Source organism: Fonsecaea monophora (assembly GCF_001642475.1).
Source record: "Fonsecaea monophora strain CBS 269.37 chromosome Unknown Scaff67, whole genome shotgun sequence".
NCBI classification, from domain to species: domain Eukaryota; kingdom Fungi; phylum Ascomycota; class Eurotiomycetes; order Chaetothyriales; family Herpotrichiellaceae; genus Fonsecaea; species Fonsecaea monophora.
In genome coordinates, this window is record NW_019173998.1 from 113,234 (window position 1) to 141,120 (window position 27,887).

At 53.1% G+C, this 27,887-nt stretch overlaps 9 protein-coding genes across 9 annotated transcripts; 5 read left to right on the plus strand and 4 right to left on the minus strand.

Moving 5' to 3' along the window:
- Window positions 1-430: 430 nt before the first annotated feature.
- Window positions 431-2,974, minus strand: AYO21_08084 (hypothetical protein; the record flags this gene model as incomplete). The annotated part of the gene is made up of 8 exons (XM_022658034.1): window positions 431-875; window positions 933-1,109; window positions 1,172-1,387; window positions 1,476-1,608; window positions 1,663-1,677; window positions 1,735-1,919; window positions 1,979-2,942; window positions 2,965-2,974. The coding sequence occupies 8 exons, from the start codon at window positions 2,972-2,974 to the stop codon at window positions 431-433; spliced, it is 2,145 nt and encodes a 714-aa protein (XP_022509673.1).
- A 1,338-nt stretch (window positions 2,975-4,312) lies between these two features.
- Window positions 4,313-6,483, plus strand: AYO21_08085 (hypothetical protein; the record flags this gene model as incomplete). Its single annotated transcript, XM_022658035.1, has 4 exons — window positions 4,313-4,744; window positions 4,807-5,744; window positions 5,793-6,016; window positions 6,083-6,483. 4 exons carry the CDS (start codon window positions 4,313-4,315, stop codon window positions 6,481-6,483), a joined length of 1,995 nt encoding a protein of 664 aa, XP_022509674.1.
- A 689-nt stretch (window positions 6,484-7,172) lies between these two features.
- On the plus strand, window positions 7,173-8,712 carry AYO21_08086 (hypothetical protein; the record flags this gene model as incomplete). Its single annotated transcript, XM_022658036.1, has 2 exons — window positions 7,173-8,360; window positions 8,416-8,712. The coding sequence occupies 2 exons, from the start codon at window positions 7,173-7,175 to the stop codon at window positions 8,710-8,712; spliced, it is 1,485 nt and encodes a 494-aa protein (XP_022509675.1).
- Window positions 8,713-9,448: 736 nt separating this feature from the next.
- On the minus strand, window positions 9,449-11,740 carry AYO21_08087 (hypothetical protein; the record flags this gene model as incomplete). Its single annotated transcript, XM_022658037.1, has 7 exons — window positions 9,449-9,718; window positions 9,838-9,907; window positions 10,038-10,283; window positions 10,350-10,737; window positions 10,826-11,138; window positions 11,215-11,452; window positions 11,535-11,740. 7 exons carry the CDS (start codon window positions 11,738-11,740, stop codon window positions 9,449-9,451), a joined length of 1,731 nt encoding a protein of 576 aa, XP_022509676.1.
- Window positions 11,741-14,019: 2,279 nt separating this feature from the next.
- AYO21_08088 (hypothetical protein) lies at window positions 14,020-15,416 on the plus strand (the record flags this gene model as incomplete). The annotated part of the gene is made up of 2 exons (XM_022658038.1): window positions 14,020-14,977; window positions 15,052-15,416. 2 exons carry the CDS (start codon window positions 14,020-14,022, stop codon window positions 15,414-15,416), a joined length of 1,323 nt encoding a protein of 440 aa, XP_022509677.1.
- A 991-nt stretch (window positions 15,417-16,407) lies between these two features.
- On the plus strand, window positions 16,408-17,295 carry AYO21_08089 (hypothetical protein; the record flags this gene model as incomplete). The annotated part of the gene is made up of 1 exon (XM_022658039.1): window positions 16,408-17,295. The coding sequence occupies one exon, from the start codon at window positions 16,408-16,410 to the stop codon at window positions 17,293-17,295; it is 888 nt and encodes a 295-aa protein (XP_022509678.1).
- An 802-nt stretch (window positions 17,296-18,097) lies between these two features.
- On the plus strand, window positions 18,098-20,696 carry AYO21_08090 (hypothetical protein; the record flags this gene model as incomplete). Its single annotated transcript, XM_022658040.1, has 4 exons — window positions 18,098-18,194; window positions 18,253-18,877; window positions 18,934-19,170; window positions 19,241-20,696. 4 exons carry the CDS (start codon window positions 18,098-18,100, stop codon window positions 20,694-20,696), a joined length of 2,415 nt encoding a protein of 804 aa, XP_022509679.1.
- A 3,573-nt stretch (window positions 20,697-24,269) lies between these two features.
- Window positions 24,270-25,694, minus strand: AYO21_08091 (hypothetical protein; the record flags this gene model as incomplete). The annotated part of the gene is made up of 1 exon (XM_022658041.1): window positions 24,270-25,694. One exon carries the CDS (start codon window positions 25,692-25,694, stop codon window positions 24,270-24,272), a length of 1,425 nt encoding a protein of 474 aa, XP_022509680.1.
- A 599-nt stretch (window positions 25,695-26,293) lies between these two features.
- AYO21_08092 (hypothetical protein) lies at window positions 26,294-27,580 on the minus strand (the record flags this gene model as incomplete). Its single annotated transcript, XM_022658042.1, has 1 exon — window positions 26,294-27,580. The coding sequence occupies one exon, from the start codon at window positions 27,578-27,580 to the stop codon at window positions 26,294-26,296; it is 1,287 nt and encodes a 428-aa protein (XP_022509681.1).
- Window positions 27,581-27,887: the final 307 nt, after the last annotated feature.

Consider the following 27,887-nt stretch of genomic DNA (forward strand, 5'->3'; position numbering starts at 1 on the left):
GGATTGCTTTCAAGTTAGGTTCTTCTCCCCCAAGTTCGAGCGAGCGGAGCATTCAGTCACTCACTCACTCACTCCAGCCCTCACTCCCCCAGATCTAGACCCGTGGGCTGTGGGGTTGTACAAAGTTGTCCAAGTCCGGTGTAACTCCGGCTCTGGCGAGAACTAGGTACATAAGTAAAGTTACACGGGCTAAAACTTGAGAGATTGCAGTGCAGGGAATATTATATGTATCATGGTCCTGATTCGCACCATGAATATCAATTATTACGGAAGTCATGATGGCACGGGATCACAAGTCCAGATGGGAGCAGTGACTTGCTGACGAGTCCAATATTTCCGTACTCAAAGGCACACACTCGTACCCTCAAGAGTTGTCTAGGATAGAGCTTCAATGGAACAAATAGTAGCAAAAGATGCAGAAGGATCTCATCTAATGTAACCGTTGAAGATCACCGCCGAGGCGCTTCCTCCCCAGATCGCCAAAGATTTGATCCTGCCAATCCCGGCGTAGCGACAGAATGATCTCCAGCGCCCGCGTGCTCATGTTGAAGTGGGACATTTCGCCCAAAGCCTGGAAGCAGATCGACAATTGTTTGTGCGCCTGGACACCCTTGGAGCTGGAGAAGACGCAGCAGTTGTGCACGTGAATGAGGGCGGCTGTGAGGATGATGGCGACAATCTGGGCGTGCACGCGTCGTAGGTTCCACTGCTGCCGGTAGATGACGACCAGGCGACAGATGGCGTTGGCAGAGGCGTCGCAGATGCTTCCGCTGTCGTCGTCGGCTTGGTCTGCTTGGAGGGTGTTCGTTCCAGGCGCGTCCGGCGCAGATATGAATGGCCTCTGTAAGAAAATGACGGCTTCGAGAAATTGCAGACTTGTCCCCGGAGATTAGCAGCTATCGTGTGACGATTGAGAGACCCTCCAAACATACTGTAACATGATCACTGCCGGAGCTATCGGCGTGTTGGCGTCGTCTGTGTCGTCGTCAGAATCCAAAAAAGGTACCTGCATCGCGGCAGGTAGAGAATTCCGCCAATGTCGCAAGTCTCGCATCATGTTTCTGGCAAAAGCCTTTGCTTCAGTCATGGCAACTTGTGGCCCAGTATAGCTAAGTCAACCAATCATCAGCACGCGTCAACTCTGACAAAAAGGAGCAGATTGTCAACCAACAGGAACCTGGATATCTTGCGGATTTTGGTGGTCAACTGAGCCATGTAAACATGGGTCTGGCCGATGACGGTCACATCAAGGCCGGCTGGGACTTGTGCCGAGTCACCCTCATCCACATACGGTCGCCATGTGTCTAAGCTGAGTAGTTTAGGGAACGGTATTCTCTGTTCGTCGTATCGGATCGACGAGGGTCTACCACTGTAGGCGCTCCACAGGCTGGAGAAATTGGTTCATGTTAGCTCACACATCTTCGCGCAGAATTCAAGACGAGTACAATCGGAGTCCTGGAAGCAATAATACTCACATGTCCAATCCTTGCGTAGCCCAGAAGACTGTTCGACGTAAATTTGTTATGTCTGGAGTGTCATGGCCTGAGATGCGCGCTTGATCGAGCTCCAGATGTAGTCCCAGATCCGAGAGTAGTTGCACCGCCATTCCTAAACCTCCATGTAAGACGCTAGTACCGAAAGTTGACGATTCAATTTATATACCTGTGTAGAGCCATCCTGCGCATCGAGTCAGTGCCTGTAAACAGTTCACCATAACCAGGAGGAAATGCTCACCTCTGGAATCCCTTGCATACGCCGCTTCGTGGGCTGACAAGGTTACTAGTGCTTGAATTGTTGCCACGTTCGGGCTGTCCATCTCGATGTCCAGGAGCACCTTCGAACGGTGGGCGAAGAATTCCGCTGGGTCGTCTTTGATCGCTGGGTGTTTCCGAGTTGCATATGCGGCACCAATTCCAAGTCTGGCTCACATGTTAGTGGAAGACTGAGACAACGCCATAAATAGCACGAATGGGCTTACATTGCGTTCTCCAGCGTCGGAGAAAAGTAAATGGTGGTGTTGCCAGCGCGGTATAATTGGCGATAGTGGTAATAAGCAGCCTCATCCACGACACCGAGAAACGGGTTGTGCCAGGCGAAAAATAAGGTGGTGAGATGGTCTTCGTACCGAGGGTCCGAAGACCAGTGTAGACCAGCACGTTCAAGGGCATCCTGACCATGAGTGCGAATTGTCCGTATAGAGGGCTGAAAGCAATGCTGGAGGCCGTTTCGGAAGAGATGCAGATTACTCGTAGCACCATAGTATCTCAAATGGCCGTCCTCAGCGATGCGCAAACAACCTAGCCGACTGGCCAGTTGCTCTGTGGGCTCGTCCCGAACTTGGCAGCTGTCTGCTTCACTCGCAGTCGTTTGGCGAGCATTGGGTCGGTCATGGTCTTTCAATACAGAGAATGCTTCAGGGTCATTACTGAACAATGGGTCGATGTCCTGTGCTGGACTGACAGTCGTGTAGTCGGGATTTTCCTGCCTGAATTCGCTGCGGTTGTCTTTTGACAGATCGGCGCTGGGAATGAGTGAAAGTTGGGCCGTATCGATCGTGTGTAAATCCAGCAAATCGAGCTCGTCACTCGCTTCTTCGAAGCCTTCCTGTCCAGCGATTTCGATCCAATAGTCAACCCCGGCGTCTGCAAATTGCGACCTCGTGCGTTGTTCGTCGTGCGCCGGAGGGTTGAAAGGGTTGAATGTTTGCTCTCCTACAGGTGATGGCGTCGAGTAGGAGACACTTCCTAACTTTAAAGGCGCTGAACTCGTTGTCGGCCACTTATATGTTCCCGAGGCTTTGGAGCCGTGCGGCGACATGATGGAAGAGTTGCCCGTGGAGAGGTTGTCTTCGCGGTTGGCTCCGTTGTTCTTGAGATTCTTGCTGATGCCGGAAGCAGGTCTGGCGGCGCAACTGTTATTCTCTTTGCTTTCACGACCAGGACCTGTTGCAATGGACAGACTCACTTTCGGCCATCTTGGCCAAGTAGACAATCGACATCACGGTAGACGCAGTTGGAACACCGGGGTTTCCTGTTGTCGCACTGTGGCAGTCAGAGTCACACTCCCATCCATGCTCGACGCCATTCAAGTTGTAGGAGAAGACTGACTCTGATTTTGGCTCTCCTGCATGTCATGCATGCGTTGGATGAGTATCGCCGCTTCGCTTGCACTTCACCCTCTGGCGGCATATTTCCCTACTTGTCTCGGTTTCTTCGTTTCTAGCAGTGTGGGTGCGCCTGTGGTTGAGTTCAGTCGAACGAGGCGGGAGAGGCTCTTGAATGCATGGGAGGTCAAGACGCCCCCGTTCTGGGGACCAAGCACCCCAGGAACCCTCCATTCGGGGCCACTGAAGGGTCCCTCGGCAAAGACTAACCTAGTGCCTACAAGTACTTTGCCTCCTGTACTTGGTAAGTAAAACTGGTGAATTCCGTTGTCTTCTCCGGTATCCGACTTTGGTATCTTGGCGTCTTGGCGCACAATTCATGCGCTCTCAGTCACGTGCTAGACTGCGGTCAGATAAATCTCCCTCATTGTTACACAATACCATACCACTCCATTACACACGCACCATCCTAAGCGTCTGTTCCACAACGACCTGCAAGGGACAGCTGCACCCCCCCGTTCCCCCAAATTGTCGACACCGCTGTGGGGGAAACGGAGACCCTAAGCACAAGTCCCCAGGCACACCATCGCCTCTGAATCAAAGCTATTATTATTGCGGGGAGAGACTCGCTGGGCAATGGAGGCAATGGTCGCCGCCGCCCCCCTCTCAGGGTCCCAACCTGTTAGCCGACGATGCCTCCACACCACCTGTGACTATTCCCAGGCTGACTGATAGCCATATTTGCCCTGGTTCGACCTTTTTCTATCCAAAACAATTTTCCTGTTGGGTCACCAGCGCGTAATATGCACCACAACCATCACATCATGGAGATACGAGAGAGCTCTGAAGGCCCTCTTTCGGCGACGACCGTGATCAAACGAAAGCGCCGTGCCATCCGGGCTTGCAGATCTTGCCGTGAAAGAAAAGTCCGGTGCGACCAGCAGCATCAAGGCATACCATGTACAAACTGCAAGCTCGACTCGAAACCTTGCGTTGTGCTTGATCGCAAGGTCGCCACGCAGCCCATCATCCCCTCGTCTCGGTGTGGAGTGCAGCGCAAAGCTAGCCGTCCGATGCTTTGTATGTTTTGATCCTTGATCGTTGAGGATATTCCTCTCTAGAAACTAACAACGAGGCAAATGCGCAGCTGGAGATGGTCCAACTTATTCTTATGAATCGCCGAGACAACTCGACAGTAACGACGGAACGATGCCTTCCTCCCGACAGCCAGTCTCGGATTCTTGCAATGCATCCGCGACGACGGGAAGCAAGCCATTCATGCTGGATCCCACAATTCTAGAGACACACGAGTTCAACTGCAGTCCCATACACGCAAACGATGCACCAGCAACGACCAAACGGCAGGTTGGTGGCGTACCATCGTTCATTGCAGCCTTACCGAGCCATCTTGAACCAGCCACCGTTGAATTTCTTGCCAACAAGGGTGTTTTTGAAGTTCCATCGAGGGCAGTTGTGAGACAGTGTTTCTCGGTATATTGGGACAACATCCACCCAATTTTCCCCGTCCTGCATCCAGGGCGTATGGCGTTAGCATCATCTCCCGCTGCCGTCCCGACTCACAAGCAGAACCCCCGTCCTGGCTTGTTGGAGGTATATGCTACCATCATGGCTGTTTGTCCCGTAAGTTACCACTTCGAAAGATTACAAGAATGTAATGAGTTCAGCTGCTGACATCGCATAAGTTTGCGCCCGTGTCTCTTCTGCAGAAGCTTGGACACAATAACGTCCAAGATGCCCAGCAGCTTTACTATGAGCGCGTCAGGCATCTCCTACATTGCGATGTCGAATCTGATCCCATCAGCCGTTTACAGGCCCTCTTACTTATGACGCAAAGCACCGAGGTAAGAGACGGTGCAAGAGATTGCTGCTTCTGGTCCGGGACTGCCCTAGCCTATGCCGAGTCCCTGGACCTCTTGAAAATGGTGCGTGCTACAACAGATGGTGAAGACAAGAGATTTTGGCACCAGTTATGGTGTTGCTGCCTCGTCAGCGAGACAATTTTCGCTTTCAGTCGGCGGCGGGCGCCAAAAATGCGAATGGATCTCGATTGGGAGCATGTTCTGCCATCGCCGTTCAACAACCAGAGATTACCAGTTGCAAGAGTGGAATCGTCCACATGCAATTCCGCCGATGCTACAGCCCATCATTCCATGGAATCTTTTGAGAATCTCGTGCGCTTAATGGCTCATGTCCATTACATGCTCTCAATAAAGCACGCCGCTCCATACCCGTCAAGTCAGCACGATACCGTCGCACAAGGGAGTGGGACGTGCCCTTCCATGGCCCTCACGAACCCGGAAGTGGCAAATTGTCGCATTCAATTGCAGAAGAACGCAACGATATTATCTGAGAAGCTCAGACATTCACCAGATGAACATTCCACGTCGAATGCGGGACAACGTGCAACATCTGAGGGCCTTTTCTTGCAGATGATCATGGCAGCTGCAGATTGTGTGTTTTACTTTGACTCGAGTTGCACACTGCGGTGCCGTCATACAGCAAATGAGAGAGTGAATTGCAGGAAGCTTAGAAAAAAGGCAATTGAGGCTGCTCATCAAGTTTCTGAACTAGCCAAAGATGCGTTGGGCTCACAATGTCTGTCCTTTATGCCAGCTTGGAGGTGAGTTTGTGATCACGCTGAATGCTGTTCTTCCGCTGATACATGAAGTCTCCATTTTCTCTTGCCTCCCGTGACAATCTTAATCCTTGACGCCAAATCGTCCAATGGAGAGGCACGCGACCTAGCGGTGCAAAGATTGATATCTTTGACGGGCCTTCTACGGACGCTCGGAAAGAGATTTACAGCCGTGCAGCGGGCTGTGACACTGCTAGAAGCTGCTAGCAAGAGTGCTGGCAACCCTCTACAAACACCTGGAATCCCTCCACGATATCGTATGTCACATCATATCTCTCGAAAAACCCGTAATATCAACTCTTTTGCTGACCTTTTTTTTTCAGTCTTTCCCACTCACCTCGAGTCGCTTGGCTCAGGCATTGAAGACGCAAACCATACAGGTCCAGCCAAGGCGATAGGCGGTGAACAATTCAGCCCCAACAATTTTGAATGGACTCGAGCCAGTGTTTCGACACAACCAGCAGTAACGGAAAGCCCAGTACGAAAGACCGCAGGCCAGGACATCGAAGGGCTCTCATCGGGGTATTTCTTCGAACTTGAGGAGCGCTATGACGAGAAACTCCACGCCGCCGCTGGTGACGCCGTATTTGGAAGTTGGTCGTCTTCTTCGTCGTCTGACCCTTACATTCAGCAGTGTCTCCAGCCGACCTTTAGAGAATTTACCGCACCTGACGACATCACATCACCTTGGCTAGGGGAATGGGAAGACATTTTGCAGAGTTAGAAGTATTATCCTTTTGCAGCGCAGCGCACGGTTCACATAAGTTGCAGTTGTATGTCTTTATACATCGAATGAGGGAACCCCTACGGAAATATCCAAAGCGCGAGACAGGTCTAATCGCGCCCTTCAACATGCCTACGTTGTGTTTCTTAGGAAGCGCCGTCCTTTCCGAGTTGATGATCAGGTTTGTCGCTCGGGATTGTAACCTCTCGCGAGGCTGCTCGGTCCTTGGGAACTCGCGTACACGTTTCCCCAGACAGCATGGGTCTCTACTCCCGCATTATTCTACAAAAGGGTCTTCTCTGGGGATACCCCAGATAGACCAGCCTCGATTGCCCTATCGGTGGACCTGAAAAACTGGGGCGCCATGAATTCCTCGGTCGGAGATTGGTGAATTCGGAAATCTATTCTCCTCGGCATCTGGGGTATCGACCAGGTCCCCTGACCCAGAACATTGGGTATATACCTGGAGGGTACTCCAGCTCATGGAACCATTGGCTATTGTGAACTCCTTGATGGAGACGCATTAGTTGGTGGTGCAGTATAAATTCCAAGACCCAAGTGCAACTTATCAACAGTTCCGAACCCTTCGACTTCATCATATTTTTGTAACAATGGGAAGCTTTCACGTTGGTTATTGGAGCTCGCTCAAAGGAGTGTGGCTCCAAGTATGCATCATGCTCTCGTCTGCCATGGCTTTTCTGCTGTTTGGCTACGACCAAGGAGTTTTCGGGGGTCTGATCGCGACTCCTCAGCTGCTGAACGGGCTCGGGATAGGAGCCACTGATGCCAACCTGCAAGGAACCGTGGTGGCTATCTACGACATCGGTTGTCTGGTCGGCTGCATTGGGACCGCAATATTCGGCATGAAGGTCGGCCGTCGCGTCCTGGTGATGATCGGATGCTGCCTTCTGATTCTCGGTGCTGGGCTTCAAGGTGGAGCAACGTCGGTCGCCATGATGATTGCTGGCCGCGTCGTCGGCGGATTCGGCACCGGCATCAACTCTTCCATCATCCCTGTGTGGGTGTCAGAATGTGCTCACGCCTCCCGCCGCGGCGCTCTCGTGTCGGTGCAGATCTCGATCGTCATTCTCGGCCTTGTCATCGCCTACTGGTTCGATTACGGGATGGTCAAAAACATGACGGGCGGAATCGTTTGGCGCCTTCCACTCTATTTCCAGATGGTCTTCTGCGTTCTTACGCTGGGAACTATTACGCTGCTGCCCGAATCACCACGTTATCTGTACAGCAAGGGCCATCTTGCGGAAGCAGACTCAGTGATTGCTCGCATCTTCAACGTCCCCATCGACCACCCGACTGTTCTGCAGCATCATCGCGAGGTCATGCAAGCTTTGGAGGTTGAACATGAAGTCAAATTCCGGATTTCAGACATCTTGTTCGATCGGTCGCCCGTCAACGCCACATGGCGAATCTGGATTTGCATCCTGATCCAGTTCTTTCAGCAGCTTGGAGGTATCTGCTTGATTGCGTACTACGCCTCATTTCTCTTCATCAACAATCTCGGCATGACTCCAAATGAGGCGGGCATCACTTCGGGAGGTTTATCGCTTGTCTTCTGGGGTGGCACGTTGACCGCCATCTGGTCTGTCGAAGTTTTGGGTCGGCGACCTGTCTTGCTCTGGGGAGCCGTGGGCTGCTCCATCTGCATGATCTGCTACACCATCGGGCTTGGAGTGTACAACGATTCGTCCTTGACAGCATCGGTTGTGTTTATCTTCTTGTTCGAATTCTGCTACGGGTGTTCATGGTGCGGTCTGCCCTTCCTCTACGCCGCCGAAGTGACACCCCTTCATCTGCGCCATGCCGGCTCAGCACTGTCCGTGGGTATGGAGTGGCTTATGACTTTTGTGGTCGTCAAGGTAAGTCAACCCAGGACCAGAAAATGGAGTGGATATCTAACCATTCTCTTCACAGGTTGGCCCAATTGGCATCACGCACGCCGGATGGAAATTCTATCTTCTCTTCTGCATCGGCAACGTCTTGCAGGTCGTCTTCATCTACCTCTTCGTCAAGGAGACCAAGGGCCTCACTCTGGAAGAAATCGACTACCTCTACGCCAAACCGTCGCATCGCGCCGAGCTTGAAGAGAAGTTGGCCCACCACAGGCACGTTGTCAAAGTGGACGACGCCGAGGCCGTGGTCATGACAGCTCAAGGAGATGAGAAAAAGAATGCTGAGCCCTCACACACTCAGCATGAGTATTCACCCTAAGTCAGGCAGGCAATTTCTCGCCCTTGCCACAAATGCGGTGGATTGTTGGAAGAGTGAAGATGGTCACCACTTTTCGAGATGGAAGATTAGGCTGCATCATCAGGCCACAAAACCTGGGAATCCCACCCCCCGTTCTGTTCAGAGTGTACGTATGTAAACCAGGAATCAGGAACCAGATACAGTATACAATATACAGGCAATTGTCATTCCCCTAACCCTCTTTTTTCCCTGTTTCTGCTCTTGCTTCTCGATGTAACCAGTGCATTACGAAGTAGGACTTTTTGCTCTACCAACAGTTCCAGCACCACTCGATCAAACCATTCTCGCCCTGAGACAGTGCGAGCACCTCAGCAGCATTACGACGCACCGACAACAGACGAATTAGTGGCGTCGGAATACCTCAGGATGGTCGGACAGGGGTCAATTGGGCGGCGGAATACGAGTAGGCAAATTGCAAATGCCTCGAACACGGGATTTCGTCTTTGAGGTCTGGGACAAGGACCGGTGTGACTATAATTTCCTGATTTTGCTGGACCGTCAAACACCACGGGACTTGGGTAGGTATACTCGTAGAAAACGGTATGTGGTTATTTATTGTTTCCGCATACAAGAACTATAAAGTCGGTTCCTTTGGTCAAAGAAGCGGCCCATCTGTATACAAGTAAAGAAAGTCAAGTAAATTCTCGACGCGCTCTCCGACCACCAGCCTGCAGAACAAGTCAACTACAACAATCTGTTAGTTATCCCATTCATGCACCCCCTCCACAATCGGCGGCGGAACGTCATTGTCGACCAGATACTCTGTGGTGTCCTCCCCGCTGACCTGCGCCACGGTCGTCCCGTTGCCCAACCACGCCATGGTGTTGGAGCCCAGGGCGTCGAGGTATTCGTATGTAAAGTCTTCGTAGCGCGGGTTTTCCAGCGCCTTTTGCGTGTGGATCGACGCGCCGGGCCAGAGGGCCGTGACGCGCCCGTTTTGCTTGTTGCGCTTGAACCACGATTTGCACTGGCGGTTTTTGTCAGTATTGTTTAGCAGGGAAGCGGCGGGAAAGGGAAGGAAATGGAAGAGACAAGGGGTATGTAATAAACAATAAACCAAAAAAAAAGAGTTCGTTTCGAACGTACCGTCTCGGTAAAAACTGTCTTGGAAAAGTACTCGTCGACGTGTTTGACAAAGTCGCTGGTGGCTTTTTCACTATGAATCACAAGCAAACAAGGTCAGTCATAATGTACTTGTTCTAGGTCCCAACGCATGGTTACAATGAGTCAAGATCCAACCCAAAAAAGAGGGAAAGGGGGATTGAGGGAGCCTTTTCGCAACGTACGTGACGACCATAGATTTGATGTACTCTCGCTGGATCTTCTGCACCAGTTTGACGAGGTAGAGCGTCACCGACTCGAGAAAGGGGATTGCCGACCCGGACCCAGCGCCGCCATTCGGGCCAAAGAAGATGAAAAAGTTGGGCATCTTCGGCACACAGATCGAGAGATAGGCCTGAGGGTCGGGATTCCACATATCGGCGAGGGTCTTGCCGTCGAGTCCGACGATGGGTGGTTCATTTTCCATGGATCTGCGCACCCGGTCAGTCGGTCAGAGGAAGAAGATGAGGGCAACAACAACAACGACAACGACATACGTATCGTAGCCTGTGGCACAGATGATCACGTCCACCTCGCGCACCTTGCCATCGTTGGCCTTGATACCATTCTCCACCACGGTCTCGATGCCACAGCCGATAAATTCGACGTTGTCCTCGACCAGCGCCTCCAAGAAGCCCGGACCGGGCGTGAGCCGGCGGCAAAAGGGCGAAAAGTCCGGCCTCAGGCTCTCGTATATGTGTGGCTTCTTGGAGAGCTTCTGCTTCATCGACTCGTCGTTGAGCGCGAAGAAGGCCTTTTGCTCCTCGGTGCCCTTGAACAGGATCTCGGGTTTGGCGTTCATGATCCGTTCGATTTCCCGCCGGTATCTGATGTACTCTTCGGGATTCTCGCGGTACGTCCTGAGCTCGTCCTCTGAATATTTATCTGGAGATGCAAATTAGTGTCTATCTTGGGTAGTCTTGTGCTACCAGATCTTCTGGCCCTCAAAAGAGGGGGGGAGAGAGAGACTTACAGTTATCCGTCACTCCCCGGTTGGATTTGTCGGATCCGTAACCAACGGGCGACACCCATGTCTTGCCCTTCATGTAATGGTCAATCCGAGCCGCCGTGGGCTGGAGCTGAGGCACAATCTGGATTCCCGACGAGCCACCCCCAATGACAGCTATTCTTTTCCCCTTGGGGTCTAGCGGAGTCTCCCAGCTCTTTCGATCCGCCGAGTGTAGGAGAGTCCCTTTGAAATCGCGAAGGCCTGGAATGTCTGGCCACTCCCACCGATTGAGAATTCCGGTAGCTCTGATCAAGATGTCTGCCCGGTCGGTGAATTTCTGCGGGTTTCTTTTGTCAGCCACATGTGAACGTTATGTCGTATGTAGTTCTGGGCCAAAAAAAGTTGTTACATACTCTTCCACTCTCGAGATCTTCAATCTCCACCTCCCATTTTCCATCCGCTGCCTGCCACCGGGCTCCAAGGAAAAGATGTCGGAGTTTGACGTATCGCTCGACATCGTATCGACGAGCTACATTCTTCAGGTAGCGATGGATCTCAGGGCCCGCGGCGTAGAAAGAACTCCAGTTGAGGTTGTTTGCAAATGTGAATTGGTAACTGTGGGCAGGAATGTCACAGGCCACACCAGGGTATCTACAAAAAACATGTCTGTTAGGACCTCACAGCGTGGAAAAGCGTATATAGATAACACTAAGGACTTAGAGGTTGACTATACCGATTCTCGTGCCACGTTCCTCCAATGTCGTCGGATTTGTCGTAGATGACAAGGTCTAGATTCTTGATCTTCTGAGGAAATCGGATGGCTGTGAGCATGCCAGAGATGCCTGCTCCTATACAAATCACTTTGATCGGGCGATCATCGTCGATGGACTTTTGGCTGGGTGCCGACCAGTCGGTCTGCGTTTCGTTGGCGGCAATCATGGTGTTTGGCAGAGACTTTGGCACTGGCAATATTTGTGAGTTGGCTCAGATATGTGGTTGGTAATAAAGACTTGACAAGCAAAAGAACCATTTGACAGCTCCTAACAAGCATATCTTCAACCATCCATATCAACCCTCACCATTCTCCGTTCCTCGGGTTATACGGATCCACATTTCCAGATCGGGAATTCCGCTTTCGTGTCGGATTTGAGGGGGTGAACTTGTCCAGGTTGACAATCCGAGGTACAGACAGGCCTCGAACTAGTCATAATTCCTTAGGTGTTGGGTTCTTTGTAAACATTTCCGCCACAAATCCTTTTTGTTGCTGGTGTGCTGGGCCAGTGTTGTCTTCACAAGTCTCCCGTCCATTCTCCGAGAGAGGGACGGCGGAACCAAGTCAGGGCAACGACGAGCTGAAAGCATCTCAACGGAGATGTGGTATCCTTCGAAATTTCCCAAATAGACAAGCTTCGCTGTTTGGGATGTATGTGTCCATCAACACAGCATTTCAAGTGAGCGTTGAAGCAGAGAAAGACCCCTTGTCCAAAACTACGTCCTTGAGCTGTCCTAGAAAGACCATCTCTATGCCAGACGTGTGGAGGCGTTGGACATGAGCCAAGATATGTCCAGGTTTCCAGCAATTAAGAAAACTACTGAGAAGAGGGCAATTTGACTGTTCGTAAGTAGTTGTTAGTGCGAGAGTAAAGCGGCGGGTGATGAGTTGGCAAAAAAGCCACCGGCAAACCTGAGTGACCAGGACTCTCTTGTGCGATTCTGTGCTCGACAGTCAACCAGTTGTCTTCATCTCTCTGGTAGTCGTGGCATCTACTTGTGTTGGTCACGAATGTGGTGGTCGTGGACTCGTGGTGCTGACAAATTGGCTCTCTGCCTGCCTCTTTCCCTTTTGGGATGTATATCGCGTGTCCCTTTGAGGAGCCACAGCCTGAGATTCCGATCTTCACCGCCATCACCATTCGGTCAACAACATGAAAAAGTGGATTTTGATCAAGGAACGAGAAAAAGAAATGAAATGAAAACCTTCTCCGCCTCTTCGTCAACTCTGCTCTCCGTACTCGTACTGTCCAAGTCGTCGCTTGCATGCAGCTAGTGCGGCCACTAATCGGCAGTTCCCAGAAATTCGCTGGCAGACCCTGAGCACTGTTGTAGCAGCCCCCTAACAGAGGTTCCTCGGGGCTTTGGTGCCCGAGACGGTGGCTTTAGCGGCGCCCCGAATGGAGAACTGTGGGCACTCTGGTCACTGTACTATGCTGGACCCTGACGCCCAGTGGAACCCCATCGGGGTCTTCCCGTTGGTCCCTTGAGGCCTTGACCCTGAAGCCCTGCCGTTGACCTCCTGTTTGTTCCCCCGTTGGCCCTTTTCGGAGCAGATGGAGCCAGGTTGTACCCTCGCAGATCACAGCCGCCATCTGAACTTAGCACGCCTAGCTACTTGTAGTCAGTCCCATCACCGCCCATCCCATTACGCCCAAGCTCCAAAATTTCTCTCACCCTCCCCCCTGCTAATGGTGGATGACACCTAGATGGCAGATCCAAAGTGACCCAGTCATCCAGTTTGTGCCCAGTCCCTTTCTCCCGTTCTCCCCCTCTTCTCCCCCAAAAAAAGCCACCGCACACACACACACAAACACACAATCCACTCCATCTCGGCTTCAGGCACGGACCAACGTCATCCATCAAAAAAAAAGAGGCGAGACGAAGAGGATGCCACGAGGTGTTTTGTTTATCGCTCTCAATCCACTCTTTTTCCAGCAGACACCTGTACATGGTACACAGGTCTCCTATCTAATTCTCCATTGAAGTCCCTACGAGGTACATACGCCTGCACCATTCGAGGCTGCGACAAACTGCCTCCGCCTCAAAGTCATTCTGCCTGCGAGATTCAACACCTGTCGCTACTGCCCACAATTCTCAACCTCACACTCGCTGGGCTCCTACTTACTTCACACACTCTCTCATCTTCTCCCACTTGAACTCCCTTTCTACGACTCCATGTACTTGTCGTCAACATCCCTATCAACAATATTGTCACGTCCGCATCCGCAATCTTGTTTATATTTTTGACTGCATTTGCCTGTCATCTCGTTTCTAGGCCTCGGCACTCGTCCATCTCAGACGTCATCCTCATAGCTTTTTGTTATTCTTCGCCCACGACGCCAACTCTACATACACTCATTTGGGCAACACATCGACGGTGCTCGGACGACGATAGCTAGCTTGAAACGTCATCCTCCTCAGCCAGGAATCGTCCCTGCCCACAGATGGCTCCCCGATCTCCCACCCAAGCCTTCGATCCTACCCCAGCGCTCGAGCATGACCCAGAAAACTTTTCTCCTCTCAATCAAACCCGTACAATGAGCTCGTCCCTTGAATTCAGGGCGGTGCGCTTCTCAGATCCTCCCACGATGCCAGCCAAAGGCCGTCACTCGATAGCCGGCACAAATGTGCCACTACTCCCCCCAATATCTTCTGCGAGTCAACTGCCGAAGCATGGTTTTCAAATGACCAATCCCACGCCTGAAGTGGACATCACGGCCTATATGGAGCAATGCCGGTTGTGGAATACGCAGCTCAGACAATCTCACGAAAGCGAGCGAAAAGCCTGGGATATTGAACGGACCGCTCTCAAAGCACGGATAGCCGAATTGGAGCGAAAACTCAACAAGAACAGAGACCCTAAGAGGAGATCAAGCAACGACTCGTCGGCGACAAGTCTTCGCTCGTTCAAAACGGACTTTCAACCTTTTGGTATCAATGGCAAACACCGCTCTCGCATCTCTCCCGAACCCACCATTGCAGAACCACCAGTCTGGCGAGGTCCCGAATCCACTCCTCCGGTAACCAGGGTGTTTGCCAGCGAGGACGAAGTGTCCCATCTCCCAAGCATTTCCGAGGATGAAGCCCTGCCTCCCTTGTCCAAGGAGGTCTCACCCACCTCTGGCGGCCAAGAGAATATCCCGATACCGATCGAACAGGTCGACAAAACCCTGGACGGCATTACCCTCAAGTCGGCGGCCTTGACCTCGTCGTTCGACAAGGAGATCACCAGTCCGCAGTTTGCTAGTCCCGCGCTGTCCCCTGTACCACAACCTACCAAAGAGGACTCTCTCAGACTGGACGTCAACTCTCTCATCTCGCCGCTGGATGAAAAGTTGAAGCGACATGCCGGACACACACCCATGGCTTTTGATGGCACCCTTTCCTCGGACGCTGCGAGCAGTGTGTTGACTCCAAAGCAAGAAGAACCGCTTGCTCCCGCCCCCACCACGCGTCCACCTCTGCGCCCTTCGGAGACTCTGACTCTTACTTTTCGTTCACTTCCGCCCCCAACGACAAGGAAAAGGAGAATCAGATTATAGAAGAGCTGCCGGAGCTGGAGCCGGTTTATGAGACACATGATGATCCTTCTCTACGAGGACCACTCATGCTGGACCCCAACGCTAAGACGGTGGAATCGGCTGCATTCTTGAATATTCTCGATGGTAGACTCATTGAGGAGAAACAACACCAGGACAAGGCCGAGTCCAGTCTGTCAAGCGGCAACGACGAGCACACCGTAAGCGAGCAACCAAGAGAATCTTCTGCTAATGACGATGACATGCCAAGGTTAAGAATGAGAAATAGCGTCAACTTTGGTAGTGCATGGGGTCGCATGTAGTCTTCTCCTAAGAGGCCGAGAGCCAACGATTCTGTGTTCTTTAGCGATCATTGGGCGGGGGTTACATTGGCCCTCTTTGCATTGCGTTGGCAAGCATGGCGGGGCGCGTTGGATGGCTGGATACTTCAGGTTGATGCGAGAGACACTGGAAAGTTTGAATTACAGGGCCGAACAGCACATCTTTTGTGTCAAAGAAAGAAGCTAATGCTCCTAGACTCTGCTGGGGTGGTGGAGGGTCAATCCAGGTCCATTGAAAGACACTGCGAACCCGTTGAAGTTTGGGGGGTTGAAGAGATGGCATTAATCTCTGATTTGTCTCGGCATGTATACCCTCATGTGGATAGATACATGGCAAAATCGTACTCATTGCGAGTCTTAGTCGACATTCCCTTAGCCAACAAGTTTGTGGTTGTGCGTGGGACGTTTGCGGATGCAGTAGATGTGATTTCATCCAGTCAATATTTTCTTAGTCACCGACTCTGCTCCCGGGACACTCGCAGCGGAATTGGCTGGGTGGCCATGTTGGTTCAACCGAGGACCAAGCCGATCCTGCCCCATGGGGATATCCGGACTGGAGGGAGGCGAGTAATAACTTTGGACGGCCGTGGACTGACCACAATCGAGCTGGGAGATGCGGGGGGGAGGAGGAGGCGGAGGGGGAGAGGGAGACAACATGATTGATGCTCACTAAGGGGGTTTTGGCGGTCCTGGTTTTGGATGCAATGCTCGAGGGCAATACATAAATGGGCCGTTTTGCTCCAGGCTCCTTTTTGGAATCTGCACACCTGAATATAACAATACCTCGACCGGAAAGGACGGACGAGAGGCGACAACAAGCCGTACAAACTCACTGATTGACTTGCTGAGTGACATACTGAGTGACTGACTGCACCACGTTGTAACGGTGTAGATAGTCGTCTTTACGTTTGTCGGGCGGGAGATCGAGAGAGGCCACCAGAGGCTAGCTTTATACGAGGAAACAACAGACAAGATGGGGTCCCTGGGCACCACGACAAACTCATCCGACAATCAGTTTGCCTCGCATACACCCGAGTCGACCGTCGCAGCCGCGCAACAACACCTCCAGGACCATGGCTGGGCCGTGATCCCCGACGTGCTCACGCCCGAAGAAAACTCGCGCGTGCTGTCGCAGTTATGGGCGGCGGCCGACAAGTTCCGCAAGCTGGGCGACGACACGTACATGCCGATGCTGGACCCGAATGCGGCCAACATCCGCGTCTTCTACCTCATGGCACTCGACAAGATCTTCCGCGACCTGGTCCAGCATCCCGTCGCGGTGGAGATGGTCGAGAAGGTGCTGGGCGACAACTGGCTGATCAGCAACTTCACGGCCAACATTGCGCGGCCCGGGTCCAAGAGCATGGCCCTGCACAGCGACCAGTCCCTGGTGATGCCCGAGCCGTGGACGTCGACGTGGGCCCTGAACGTCATTTGGTGTCTGGAAGACGTCTACCTCGAGAACGGCGCCACGCTCTTCATCCCCGGCAGCGACAAGTGGACCACCCGCGAGGACATTCCCTCGAACGCGCGCTCGCTGCTGAAGCCATTTGAGGCCAAGGCCGGCAGCATCGTGCTCATGAACGGCCGCGTCTGGCACACTTCGGGGGCCAACGTGACCAAGGACAAGGACCGAGCGTTGCTTTTCGGATACTACACCGTGCCGTTCCTGCGGCAGCAGGTCAATTGGGCGGCCAAGATGCCCGAGGACGTCAAGAAGGAACTGTCGCCCGAGTTGACCGAAAGGCTGGGCATGAATGTGCACGCTAACATGGCCCAAGTCAGTCTGTTGAAGTATCTGGACGAGGTGTTTCCGCCGGAAGAACAAAAGGAGGGTGGTGGTGAGAAGTTGAGTTATTGACAACAATTCGGGAGGGCTTTGGTCTGATTCTTCCTGAAGGATATTCTTGTTGAAATGTATCTTGATCACAAATCTATTTCAAATGCAATGCAATTCTGCTGGCGGCATTTTGTCTCATGCTGTTGCTCATACCATCTGATGACCTCCCCCCTGTTGTCACACCTGATGTTCTTGGATACGATGTAGGGGTGGTCGGCGGTGGAGTGTAAGCGGTGTGTTTGTCTCAATCTCGCTCTCGCTCGTATTCGCGCTCCATGCTCAATCAGGCTCGAGGAAGAACTGCGGCTCACCGTTAGTTGGCCAATTTTCCATCAATGCGCGGTGCCGCGATGCTGATTCAGCCAGGGATCCCAGGATCAAGCTTTCGTAGAGCCCAATCAAGCAATGTAATTCAGGCACTGGAATCGTTTCGTCTGGTTAGCTTCGCATCGTTCGGGATGGTTATTGGGGGGGAACAGAAATGCCCTGGACCGCAGATGGAGACCGACCAGCCAAGGCCTGACGCAATAGGGATCGCTGGCTAAATCATGGGCGCCGGTGCAGATCACAACAGGCCATCATAGCCAGAGTGCCACCTCCCCGGGCCTGCGCTGCCCCTCCAACTCCCGCTTCTTATCGCCTCCTGTTCTTTGATGTGGACTTACAGGGGATCCTCGAAACAATTTCCTTTTACGAGGATGGAGCAGCGAACGATGGTCGTCTCTCGGCTTGCAACAGCCTTCTCATGACAGGAGACGCACGCGGCGGCTCGACAATATCCAGCCTCTTCAGCAAGTCTAAAGTTGAATGAGCGAGTGAGGACATGTCGTCCGACGTGAAGAAACAACCCCCAACGCCCGATGCAGCGGCGAATCTCGAGGAGCAACGAGATGGAGTCACCACGCAAACCAAAGTAGGAGGTTAGTTGTTCTGCCGGTCCATTCTTTCGCAGCAGCATGACTTGACGGCGACTCACAGACGACGGTCGAGTCAACATCACCATCCAAGAAATCAACGAACTCCTCGCCCAGCAGATCGAGCAACTGCAGCTGTCCCGAATCCAAGAGGGACTCGCCGCACCTCCCCAGACCGCCCATAGTCTTTTAGAGGCGAGTCACCGACCCTCGAGAATCCCTCCACCGCTCAATGTCGTCGTTCAAGTCGTGGGGTCGCGCGGTGACGTCCAGCCCTTTGTCGCATTGGGGCTGGTCTTGAAGAAGCAGTACGGCCACCGCGTCCGCCTCGCGACCCACGGGACATTCAAGAAATTCGTCGAGGAGAACGGGCTGGAGTTCTTCGATATTGGTGGAGACCCCGCAGAACTCATGGCCTTTATGGTCAAGAACCCCGGCCTAATCCCCGGGATGAAATCCATCAAGGAGGGTGACGTGGGCAAGCGACGCAGAGGCATGGCTGAGATCCTGCAAGGGTGTTGGAGGTCATGCGCCGACTTTGACGAGGTGAAAGCAGACGAAGAGACCGTCTCGACAGCAGCGCCCAAGAAGCAACCGTTCGTCGCGCACGCCATCATTGCCAACCCACCCAGTTTTGCACATATCCACTGCGCTGAGAAGTTGGGCATTCCGTTGCATTTGATGTTCACGTAAGTCAAGACGCGTCCACGGCGCGGCCTAATAGCTGAAGAACGTTCGACGGTAGGATGCCCTGGTCGCCGACTCGAGAGTTTCCACAGCCCATCGCAAACATCAAATCGTCAAAGGCTAGCGGAAGCATGACCAACGAAATGAGCTATACCCTCGTCGACATGATGACCTGGGAAGGTCTGGGAGACATCACGAACAACTTCAGAACAGAGACTCTGGGATTGCATATGCTTTCTCAGGCGGCAGCAACGGACATGCTTCATCGTTTACGCATACCCTATACCTATTGCTGGTGAGTCTGTCAAACCTCTTGAGCGTCCAGGAAACCAAAAAGAGCCCTCGATTGACGAGGCGGTAACCAGGTCTCCAGCACTGATTCCAAAGCCCAAAGACTGGGGCCCTCACATCACCATCGCAGGCTTCTACTTCCTCTCGTTGGCGTCGAATTACCAACCAGACCCAACCCTCGCCGAATTCCTCGCAGCAGGACCACCGCCTGTTTACATCGGCTTCGGTTCCATCGTTGTAGACGATCCCAACGCCATGACGAAACTCATCTTCGATGCGGTCAAGAAGACAGGCCAACGTGCTTTGGTCTCCAAGGGATGGGGTGGGCTAGGGGGAGACGACATGGGCAAACCTGATAACGTGTATATGCTGGGCAATGTACCACATGACTGGCTATTCCAACACGTATCTTGTGTGGTACATCACGGCGGCGCTGGCACGACCGCCGCTGGAATTGCCTTGGGCCGTCCAACGGTCATCGTCCCCTTCTTTGGCGACCAGCCATTCTGGGGAGCCATGGTTGCCAGGGCCGGTGCGGGACCGATGCCAGTCCCATACAAGGAGCTGACAGCAGACCGACTTGCGGACGCCATCCTAGAGGCGCTAAAGCCCGAGACCTTGGAGCGGGCACGTGAATTAGGTGAGCGCATCAAAGAAGAAAAGGGCACTGAAGTCGGCGCGGCGAGTTTCCACGCACAAATGGACCTTGACCGCCTCCGCTGTATGCTGGCGCCCTCACGACCAGCGGTGTGGTCAGTCCGGACCAAAGGATCCAACACGGAAGATCTCCGATTGAGCGCTTTCGCGGCTACAGTGTTGGGCAACGAAGGCTTGTTGGACGTGAATCAGCTTACAATCTACCGCCCCTGCGAATATCCCGTCGAATTTGGGTCTATCAGTTCTCATGTCGTCGGGCCCAATCCGATGCTGAGCACCGTGGGATCCATCACTTCTAGAATTGTGCATGCCCCCATCAATATCGCAAAGGCGTGGGCAGGAGTGGTCTACGAACCCTACAAGGGCGCCAAATCCCACGGCTGGAAAGGGTTTGGCAAAGGCTTGGGGAGGGGTATTGGGAATTTGTTGTTTTCCCCCAGAGGACTGGTGGTTGGCCACGCCACATTCGGAGTCAGAGTGTTGTACGAAGTGATCAAGAAGAAATTGAACGGGGATCCCACATTGAGTTACATCCTTGCCACGAGGTATGTCGAAGGGTTTGAGGCGGTGGGCAAGGCAACCGAGGAGGAGAAGGCGGAGGTGATCAGGAAGTGGAACGAGATGAAACCTGAGCTGAAGATGGTCGACACGCGGTCAAGCGTCGTCAGTGGGTCATCGGACAAGGGGGAGAGCGATTCAATTCTGTCCAAATTGACGAGCAATTCCAGCTCCAAGAGTGCAAAACTGGGCAGGCGAGGGAAGAAAGACCAGAACATCCTGACACAAACTCCCAGCGAGGCCAGCAGCTCGCGGCATTCGAACCCCACCACATCCACACAAGGAGATGGGAATGAGACACAGGCAAGTGGTTAACCGGCCGGGCTATGAGGTGGCGTTTTGGAAGAGTTGGGTACATATGTGGAAGAAGAATATGTGATTGGCTTTTGGGGCAAGGCTGCTGCGTTCAGCGTAATGAATGACGATTCCTGTGCTACAGATCCAGCCTTTCCGGGTCCAATCTCGCTGCTCGAGAGGCTGAAGTGAGCTGAGCAATGTTTGCTGATTTCGACGTCGACCACGGATGGCCGCACCTGGAGGAGTCGATCAAACAAATCCAGGTTTCAACGTCGACTACGCTTCACCGCCCTTCGACCATCAAGCACGACTGTTGCCTGCCCGGGGGTCTGTGATTTTCATATACATTGGAGACATCTCAATTTCTGGAGTGGCCGGTGGTCGTCCTTCATCTCTCAGCCTTGTGACATGACACAGTGTGATCTCCCTACTCTAGCTCATGATGGAGCTGGAGGCTAAACATTTCTTTGATGTCCTCGTGCCTCATGACAACAGCGAGCTTCACACGGATGCTTTCGGTCCCGAGCGTCAACAACCAGCCTGGTCTCTTCGTGAAGGTGAGTGACCTCCCTATTTCTCCACTTGTGACAGAAGCTGATTCACATTTGCAGCAAATCGAGCCATGGCAGGTCTATCATCATCTGGAGGGATGGATCTCCCAGCACCTCAACTTTGAGCCTCAGGGTAGTTGCGAGAGACGGCTTCTTTGGGTTTCTTGCTGCATAGACTCCCTCGTCCGTTGACACCGAATCAGACTATTGTCTCGAGACAAGTTTCCACACTTCTGTTGTTCCGCGACCCCTGGATCTTCAGACTGCCGCTCGAGCACAAGTCACAGGCCGGATTACTGCTGGGCTGTCATACAGCCAACAACGATGACGATTTTGTCCTAGACACGCGCCAGACCAACGCCCCTTTATATATATACACACCGAATTTCTTTTGCTGTGGTGCTATGCCGACTCGTTCTCACCGCGCTGGAGGACCGCGTCGGCTTGATCGATCAAGTTTCGCCTGCACAGCTTTCAAAAGCCCTTGTACGGATCCGCCGGGCACTGTGGGACACCGCAATCGAGCCGTTCAATTCGCAAACTACTTCTCCCTCGGTCGAGTCTCAATATGCCTAGGACCTCATTGGGCTCTGTCCTGGCCTTGTGAACAGTGTCGGCGCTCCCACAATCCACCTTATCGTCCCCAGATTTTATGACTGATTGGCTTCTCTACCTGGCCGTGACTTACTTACGCTCTATGGCCACGAGACAGAAAGATTTCACTGCCGCTTTCACTGCCGCCGAGATATCTTTGTGGTGTTTGCGAGGTGACAGGTCACAAGGTCTGGGTCGTGGCCGACCTCTGGAATCTGGAGCAGAGCCAACACTGGGGGAGCGCATCAAACTAAGCTGCGGGACTGGCTCCCGCCGAAATACGAGGTATCTCTCCGCCGTCAATGCGCAACCGCTGCAGCTTCTTGAAGGGTTGTTGTTGTGGATCGAAACCTGTGGAGCATCTTGTCGCTTTCACTCCAGCACCTGTTTGTCTACTCGCAAGACCAGCCGCAGTCGATTTGACCTCGAAGGAGCAGTGAGCCAGAGAACGTGACGACCTGACCAGCCATGGATGAGCGTACGCGAACAGTGTCTGGCGTCTTCGTTGACGCAACACGGTATCTGAAAAGCAAGATACCCCAGCACATTACACCAACATTTTGAGCGTCTACCTCTCCCCTCACAGAGAAGTGACAGACACAGGGACGGAGCGAAACTCCACACGTCCTGACCGTCTCTGCGATCATCAGAGCCTTGGTCACTCGCACAAGAGCTTACCGCGGTTCGCTTCTCCTGAGACCAAACTGCTCCACACCAAACCTCGAGATGAAAGGGCCAGGACCTAAGCGTGAACCCAACGGCCTACCGCTCACACTGTTATGTAGTCTCGATTTCGGGACCGATTGTCTTGCGCCAGACCCAAAATCCACATCCACAAACGATGGTTCAAAGAAAGAATGTCCTGTTTTCACTACGGACCCGCGAGACCTGCTGGCAACGGGGGTTTCCAAAAGTTGGTCTAGGACTTGTCACGCAGATTGGGAAGAGAGTCAGTATGCTGGGAAGTGGCTCAAGGAAGAAGCACTTGAAGAGGATCACAGTATGGACATTTGGGCATCTGGTATTGAAGGTCAGCAGGGCTGGCATCAACGACGGTGGGCAGATGACTGTCTGTGCCTCGGTCTTTCTGTAAATATTGTTGGCGTCGGCGTGGCGGGTGAAGATGACCAAGGCAGACGACTGTCTATGTCACGGTTTGTCCGTATCTTGGGCCGATGCCAGAAAAGGTTTACAAAAGCACTGTCTGAGCAAACGATTACTGGTGTTTCGCTGGCTTTGCGCGTCCTTCCTGGTCCGGATTCTGTCTTTCTGACTCGAGGGTATTGGAAGGCATGCGGTGACTCTGGCTGCTGTCACCATCATGTCATGCGGTGTGCGGTGTTTAGAAAGCTGCGGCTTCCAACGACGTGCTCCAAGGCGTCAGGAACCCGGACAACAAAAGGTCAATTCTTTGGGCGGACCTCCTGCTCCGGCGGAGGTGGAGGCGGAGGCTCTCTTTCTCCCTGCGCGTCGACGACATCACCAGCATCAGCAGCCCTAGAGGCTGAAGGATGTGGGCAGAGGGATTCCGAACCTCAGCCTGATGTTCCCGTCTACACTCTCAGAGGATGGAGATGTCGAGATGTCAGCCGATTGTGGCCGTGTTCAACCGAGGACAGAACCTCCGCAGGTCTCTACATCGCCACTCGAGAGGTCTCCAACACCTCTCGCAACTGGACCTGCCTTGCCGTTGTTAGATAGCTATCCGACACCTCCCGCAACCTCAATCGTCCAGGACAACAACCACCTGATATATCTGTACGCGGCATCATTGTTGACGTTGGATGCCTTGTCGCGACGCGTACGGAGACACACCTACCTCCTGACGGAAAGACATCAATTGGAAGGACATGTATCACATCGATCATCCAGGACAACAACATCAACATGATGGATCTGTACTTGGTATAGTTATTTCATGGACATGGGCATGGTCTGAGGGAGAAGAGACAAAGGGGGAAAAGAACCATGTCAACGGCAATCTACAATCTACTACCTATTATTCCTTCTTTCTTCTCTTTCTGGGCATCTCTTTTCTTGTTTTGTCCTCCAAGGTTGTTGATTTTGTATCACTCGTGCTCTCTCTCTCTCTTTCTCATCGCCCGTACTGTTCTCTCAGGCACTTATCACATGGACATACACATGGACGCTGTCAATCGGGAGTGATGGGTTTTTTTCCATTTCATTATGGATATCTAGATCGAGGTTGTATCCTTATCTTTATCCTTTATCCTGTTCGACAGACGCGGACGCGCCGAACGAAAACGTGAAATCCATTTTATTCCACATGCATGGATCATTTCAATTCGTTAGGTAAAGTCGTGTCTAAAGGGGCGTAGGAAGAAAAAACGAAAACGAGAAAAACAAAGGCGCTGCACTGGTTGCTTGTTGATTGCTTGCTGGCTGCCCTGTTTTTATGGTTCATGTTTTTTTTTTTTTTTTTTGGTCACTGTCTCTCGGCCCATGCCACCCACCGTCTGACGACCTCGTCCACACCTCTCAGGCCTTGGCGCGTGGCCTCGATCTCGAACCACTCCTTGTGCTCGCGGCCGCATTGCTCGCACCCGCTCTTGACGGCCCTCTTCTCCGAGAGTTCCAGGTGGATGAGCCGTTCGACCTTGTGGACGTGCGAGACTTTGGCGCTGCGGGTCTCGGGAGACGCGCTGGCGGGTGTAGGATGAGGTGGACGACGACCAGAAGGAGCATGCGCGCTGTTCTTGTTATTGTTGTGCGGATAATATCGAATCAATGTGATGTTCTGCCCGCACTGCTTCGTCCATTGGGTCATGCGTCGGTGGACATTGGCAGCGCGGCCAATCTTGAGCGTGATGGTCCGTTTGGCATGCACTTGGTTGGGCGGACGGCGGACCGACGCGTAGCGGGCAAGCGCCTGGGTAGTTCTCTGCGAGCTGCTGCGGCCGTGTAGACCCGTGTTGTCGTCGAGGTCGTCGTCATCGTCTAAAAGGGACGAAGCCGTCTCGTCGTCGGGTTTGGACACCTCGGATTCGGGCGTCAGCCAGAATATGTAGATGTATCCAGCCTCGTCCGCGGCCGAGATCGGGCGGGACAGCTCCGCGAGTAATTGCGAGGTGGTCTGGGGTGAGAGACTGGACGGGATGAGCGACAGGAGTGTCTGGGTCTGGGAGGGCGCGGGACTCGGTTTCGGTCGTGTCGCCGCCAGGGGAGACGATTGTTGCATTTCGGGTCGTGCAGGCGATGGCCGGCTCGTGTCGGTGTGAGGTCGAGGTCGAGGACGAGGACGCCTCTCCTCCCAATCTTCTTGTCTTCGAACCCTCGCAGGAGGCAGATCATCGTCGTGATCGGCTTGAATACAGCAAGCCCAAGAGAGCTTCACGTTCGACTGCGCAGGTGGTGGTGGAGGCGGTCGTCGTTTTGGTCGTCTTCTGTCATGGACCACCCCCTCCGGCACGGTCATCAACGGACTCTCCATCTGGTTCCAACCCGACGGCAACGTGTCCCGACGCCTGACAGTCTCCGGCTCCCGTCGTCGATGGTGTCTCCGGGCCACATCCTCGTCCAGCTCGAGTATGCCCACCTGCTCAATCAGTGTTTCGATGCTCGACCTCTCTTTCAACGGGTGTAGACTTGTCCGCCCGGCCTGGGCTGCCAACTGCTCGGCCTGGTCCTTGTGCTGCCAGCAGTAGAAAGCCGCGGCATGCTGCTCTGCCAACACGGCGAGGACCCCGTTGCCCCGACTCGGTGACGGCGTGGGCGAGTTCTTGGGAGAAGAGGCCGCGAGAGGTCTGCGACAGGGTCTTCCGGTGGTGGTGATGCCTCTACACGTCGTCGCGGGGTTTCTCGAGTCTGATCGCGGGAGAAGGGATTCGGGTGTCCTCCCGCTGAAGGACATGGCTTTTTCTTGACGGATTAGTATTGGAGTGCCAGCGAACGAATAAGAATGACTTGGGAAAGGAAATGTGTGTATGTGTGTAGACTCGCAGTCAGTTTGTCAAGCAGCACTTTTGAATGATTGACATTTTTTTTACCTTTGTCACTGGCATCAAGTGACAAGTTGAAGATGCAATTGCGCAGCCCCTGTAGTGTGGTAGTGTCAGGCGAAAGGTACTGCGTAAACAAATTCAAAGCTGAAGATCGAGGACTTCAGGGAGTGGATTGGATGTTGGTCCAGGCATCAAGTGGCTGGTTTCGGTGGCTGGGGAAATCCGTAATGGAGGGCAGTGCACACATTCCAGCCTCGTTCCTTTGACACCAATAACAAGACTCAGCCTCACTGGAGCAGACGAGCCAGAATCGCATGTTGCTCTGATACACGAGATCAAGTGTTACGACAATGGCAGGTTTGTACGAGGTACTCCAGTATATCTACCAAAAAGCTGAATGGAATCTCTGGTTATACAACATAATCTGCATAATACACAGCAATCTGTGCAACCTATACATAGCAACCTATACACCTGGGTATCTTGAACTCATAATGCTCGGTATTGATCACGAGGATAACTTCAGTCCACTGAGAAAGTCCAGTGCGTCGTCCTGTGCACTCTCCAGTTCGGCGATGCGGTGTTTCAGAGCCGCTGACTCTATCTTCATCATGCCCACAACATCCCATGCATCCGAATGTCGTAATCCATGACACCGTGAACAATCCTCTCTGGCCAAGCTCGCAGACTTCAAGACCGGACTCGCGACAGACGTGGCCTGAGAAGTAGCCGTTGACAACGCTTCCGAGAAGACACTGACCACTGAGCTCACTTCAGACCCGGCCTCTGATTCCCCAGACGTAGAAACGTCAGACGAGCGGTAGCGGCGGTACTTCGGACGAGGTTTGGAGTCAGTGTTCTGAGGCACTATCCGGACACTCTGATGTTGAGACTCGAGAGATAGTTGTGCCGACAGCTGTGCCCTCAGATCCGCAATCAGATTCTCCTGCTCTGCAGCTCGTTCTGCCATCTCATGTAGCTGCAGCTTCAGATGCTCATTTCTCGTCTGAGCTGCCTCGAGTTCGTCTGCTTGGACATTCTTGGTCGAGGTGACCGATCTCAGAGACTGTCGTTGTTCTCGGTAGGCTTGTTGCAAGCGCCGTATTGTCCCTTCGGCATTGAGTTGGAGGTTTTTGAAGGCAGCCGGGGAGAATTCACCGGGGTGTCCGTGCGGGAACAGAGCATGGTCGATGTCAAGCTGCGCCAATTCATCTGGATCATCGGGAGCACTCTGTGTTGTCGTAACCCTCCGGAAGAAGTTGAACCTCGACATTGATGAGACGGCCGGGCCTGATAAACTGGGCTTCTTTGGGGGGCGACGTGTCAGCGTAGAATCCTCAGGTTCTGGACTGGTGGAGGAAGCTTCTTCAGGCGCAAAGGCCTCGAGCAGAGGATCCAACTTTTCCTTGCGCGGCGACGGCACCAGAGTTATATTGACAGGTTCCGAAGACCCCTCGAACCAGTTCGCCAATTTGACCGGTCTTTTCTTCGTAGGCGACTCTATTGAACCAAAATCGTCACCCGTATCAGCAGGCCTGAGTCGCTCCGGTGACAGAGAGCGCGTGCTCTGAGGACGCAGAAAGGAGAATGCAGAGGCTCTCGTAGGGGAGGAAGACTGGGTGCGGGTGACAAGCGGAGGAAGGTCGGTGGTGGTTCTGGATCGTTGGTGGCCTCTGGCAGGGGGTGGCGGAGGGAGGGATAATGAAGAGTCGGTGTTGTTGTGATCAAAGGGCAATCTGCGAGGATGCGGTGGTGCGAGGGCACCAAACCCTTGATTAAACGTGTCTTTAGACATTTGAGCGGGCGTGGTGATGCAATTAATTTGTGGTGTGAGTAAGTCGACCTGGCCAAGTTGGACTGCAACTTGGATGGATGATGGGCACGTCTAGGACGAGAGGGTCCGGCCCGCACGGGGAAATCGTGGCAGCAGATCAATTCAGTGTTGTTTTCCCCTCTTTTGCTCAGCAGCCGGATATTGCGACGGCCCAAATCAGAAGCACCAGACTTCAATACTGCACATCCAATTGTGTCAATCCTGTCATCAATTTCTCCTCAGAGTTCTCGAATGTGGCCTCAACGACCGCTGGTTCAAGTGCAGGAGA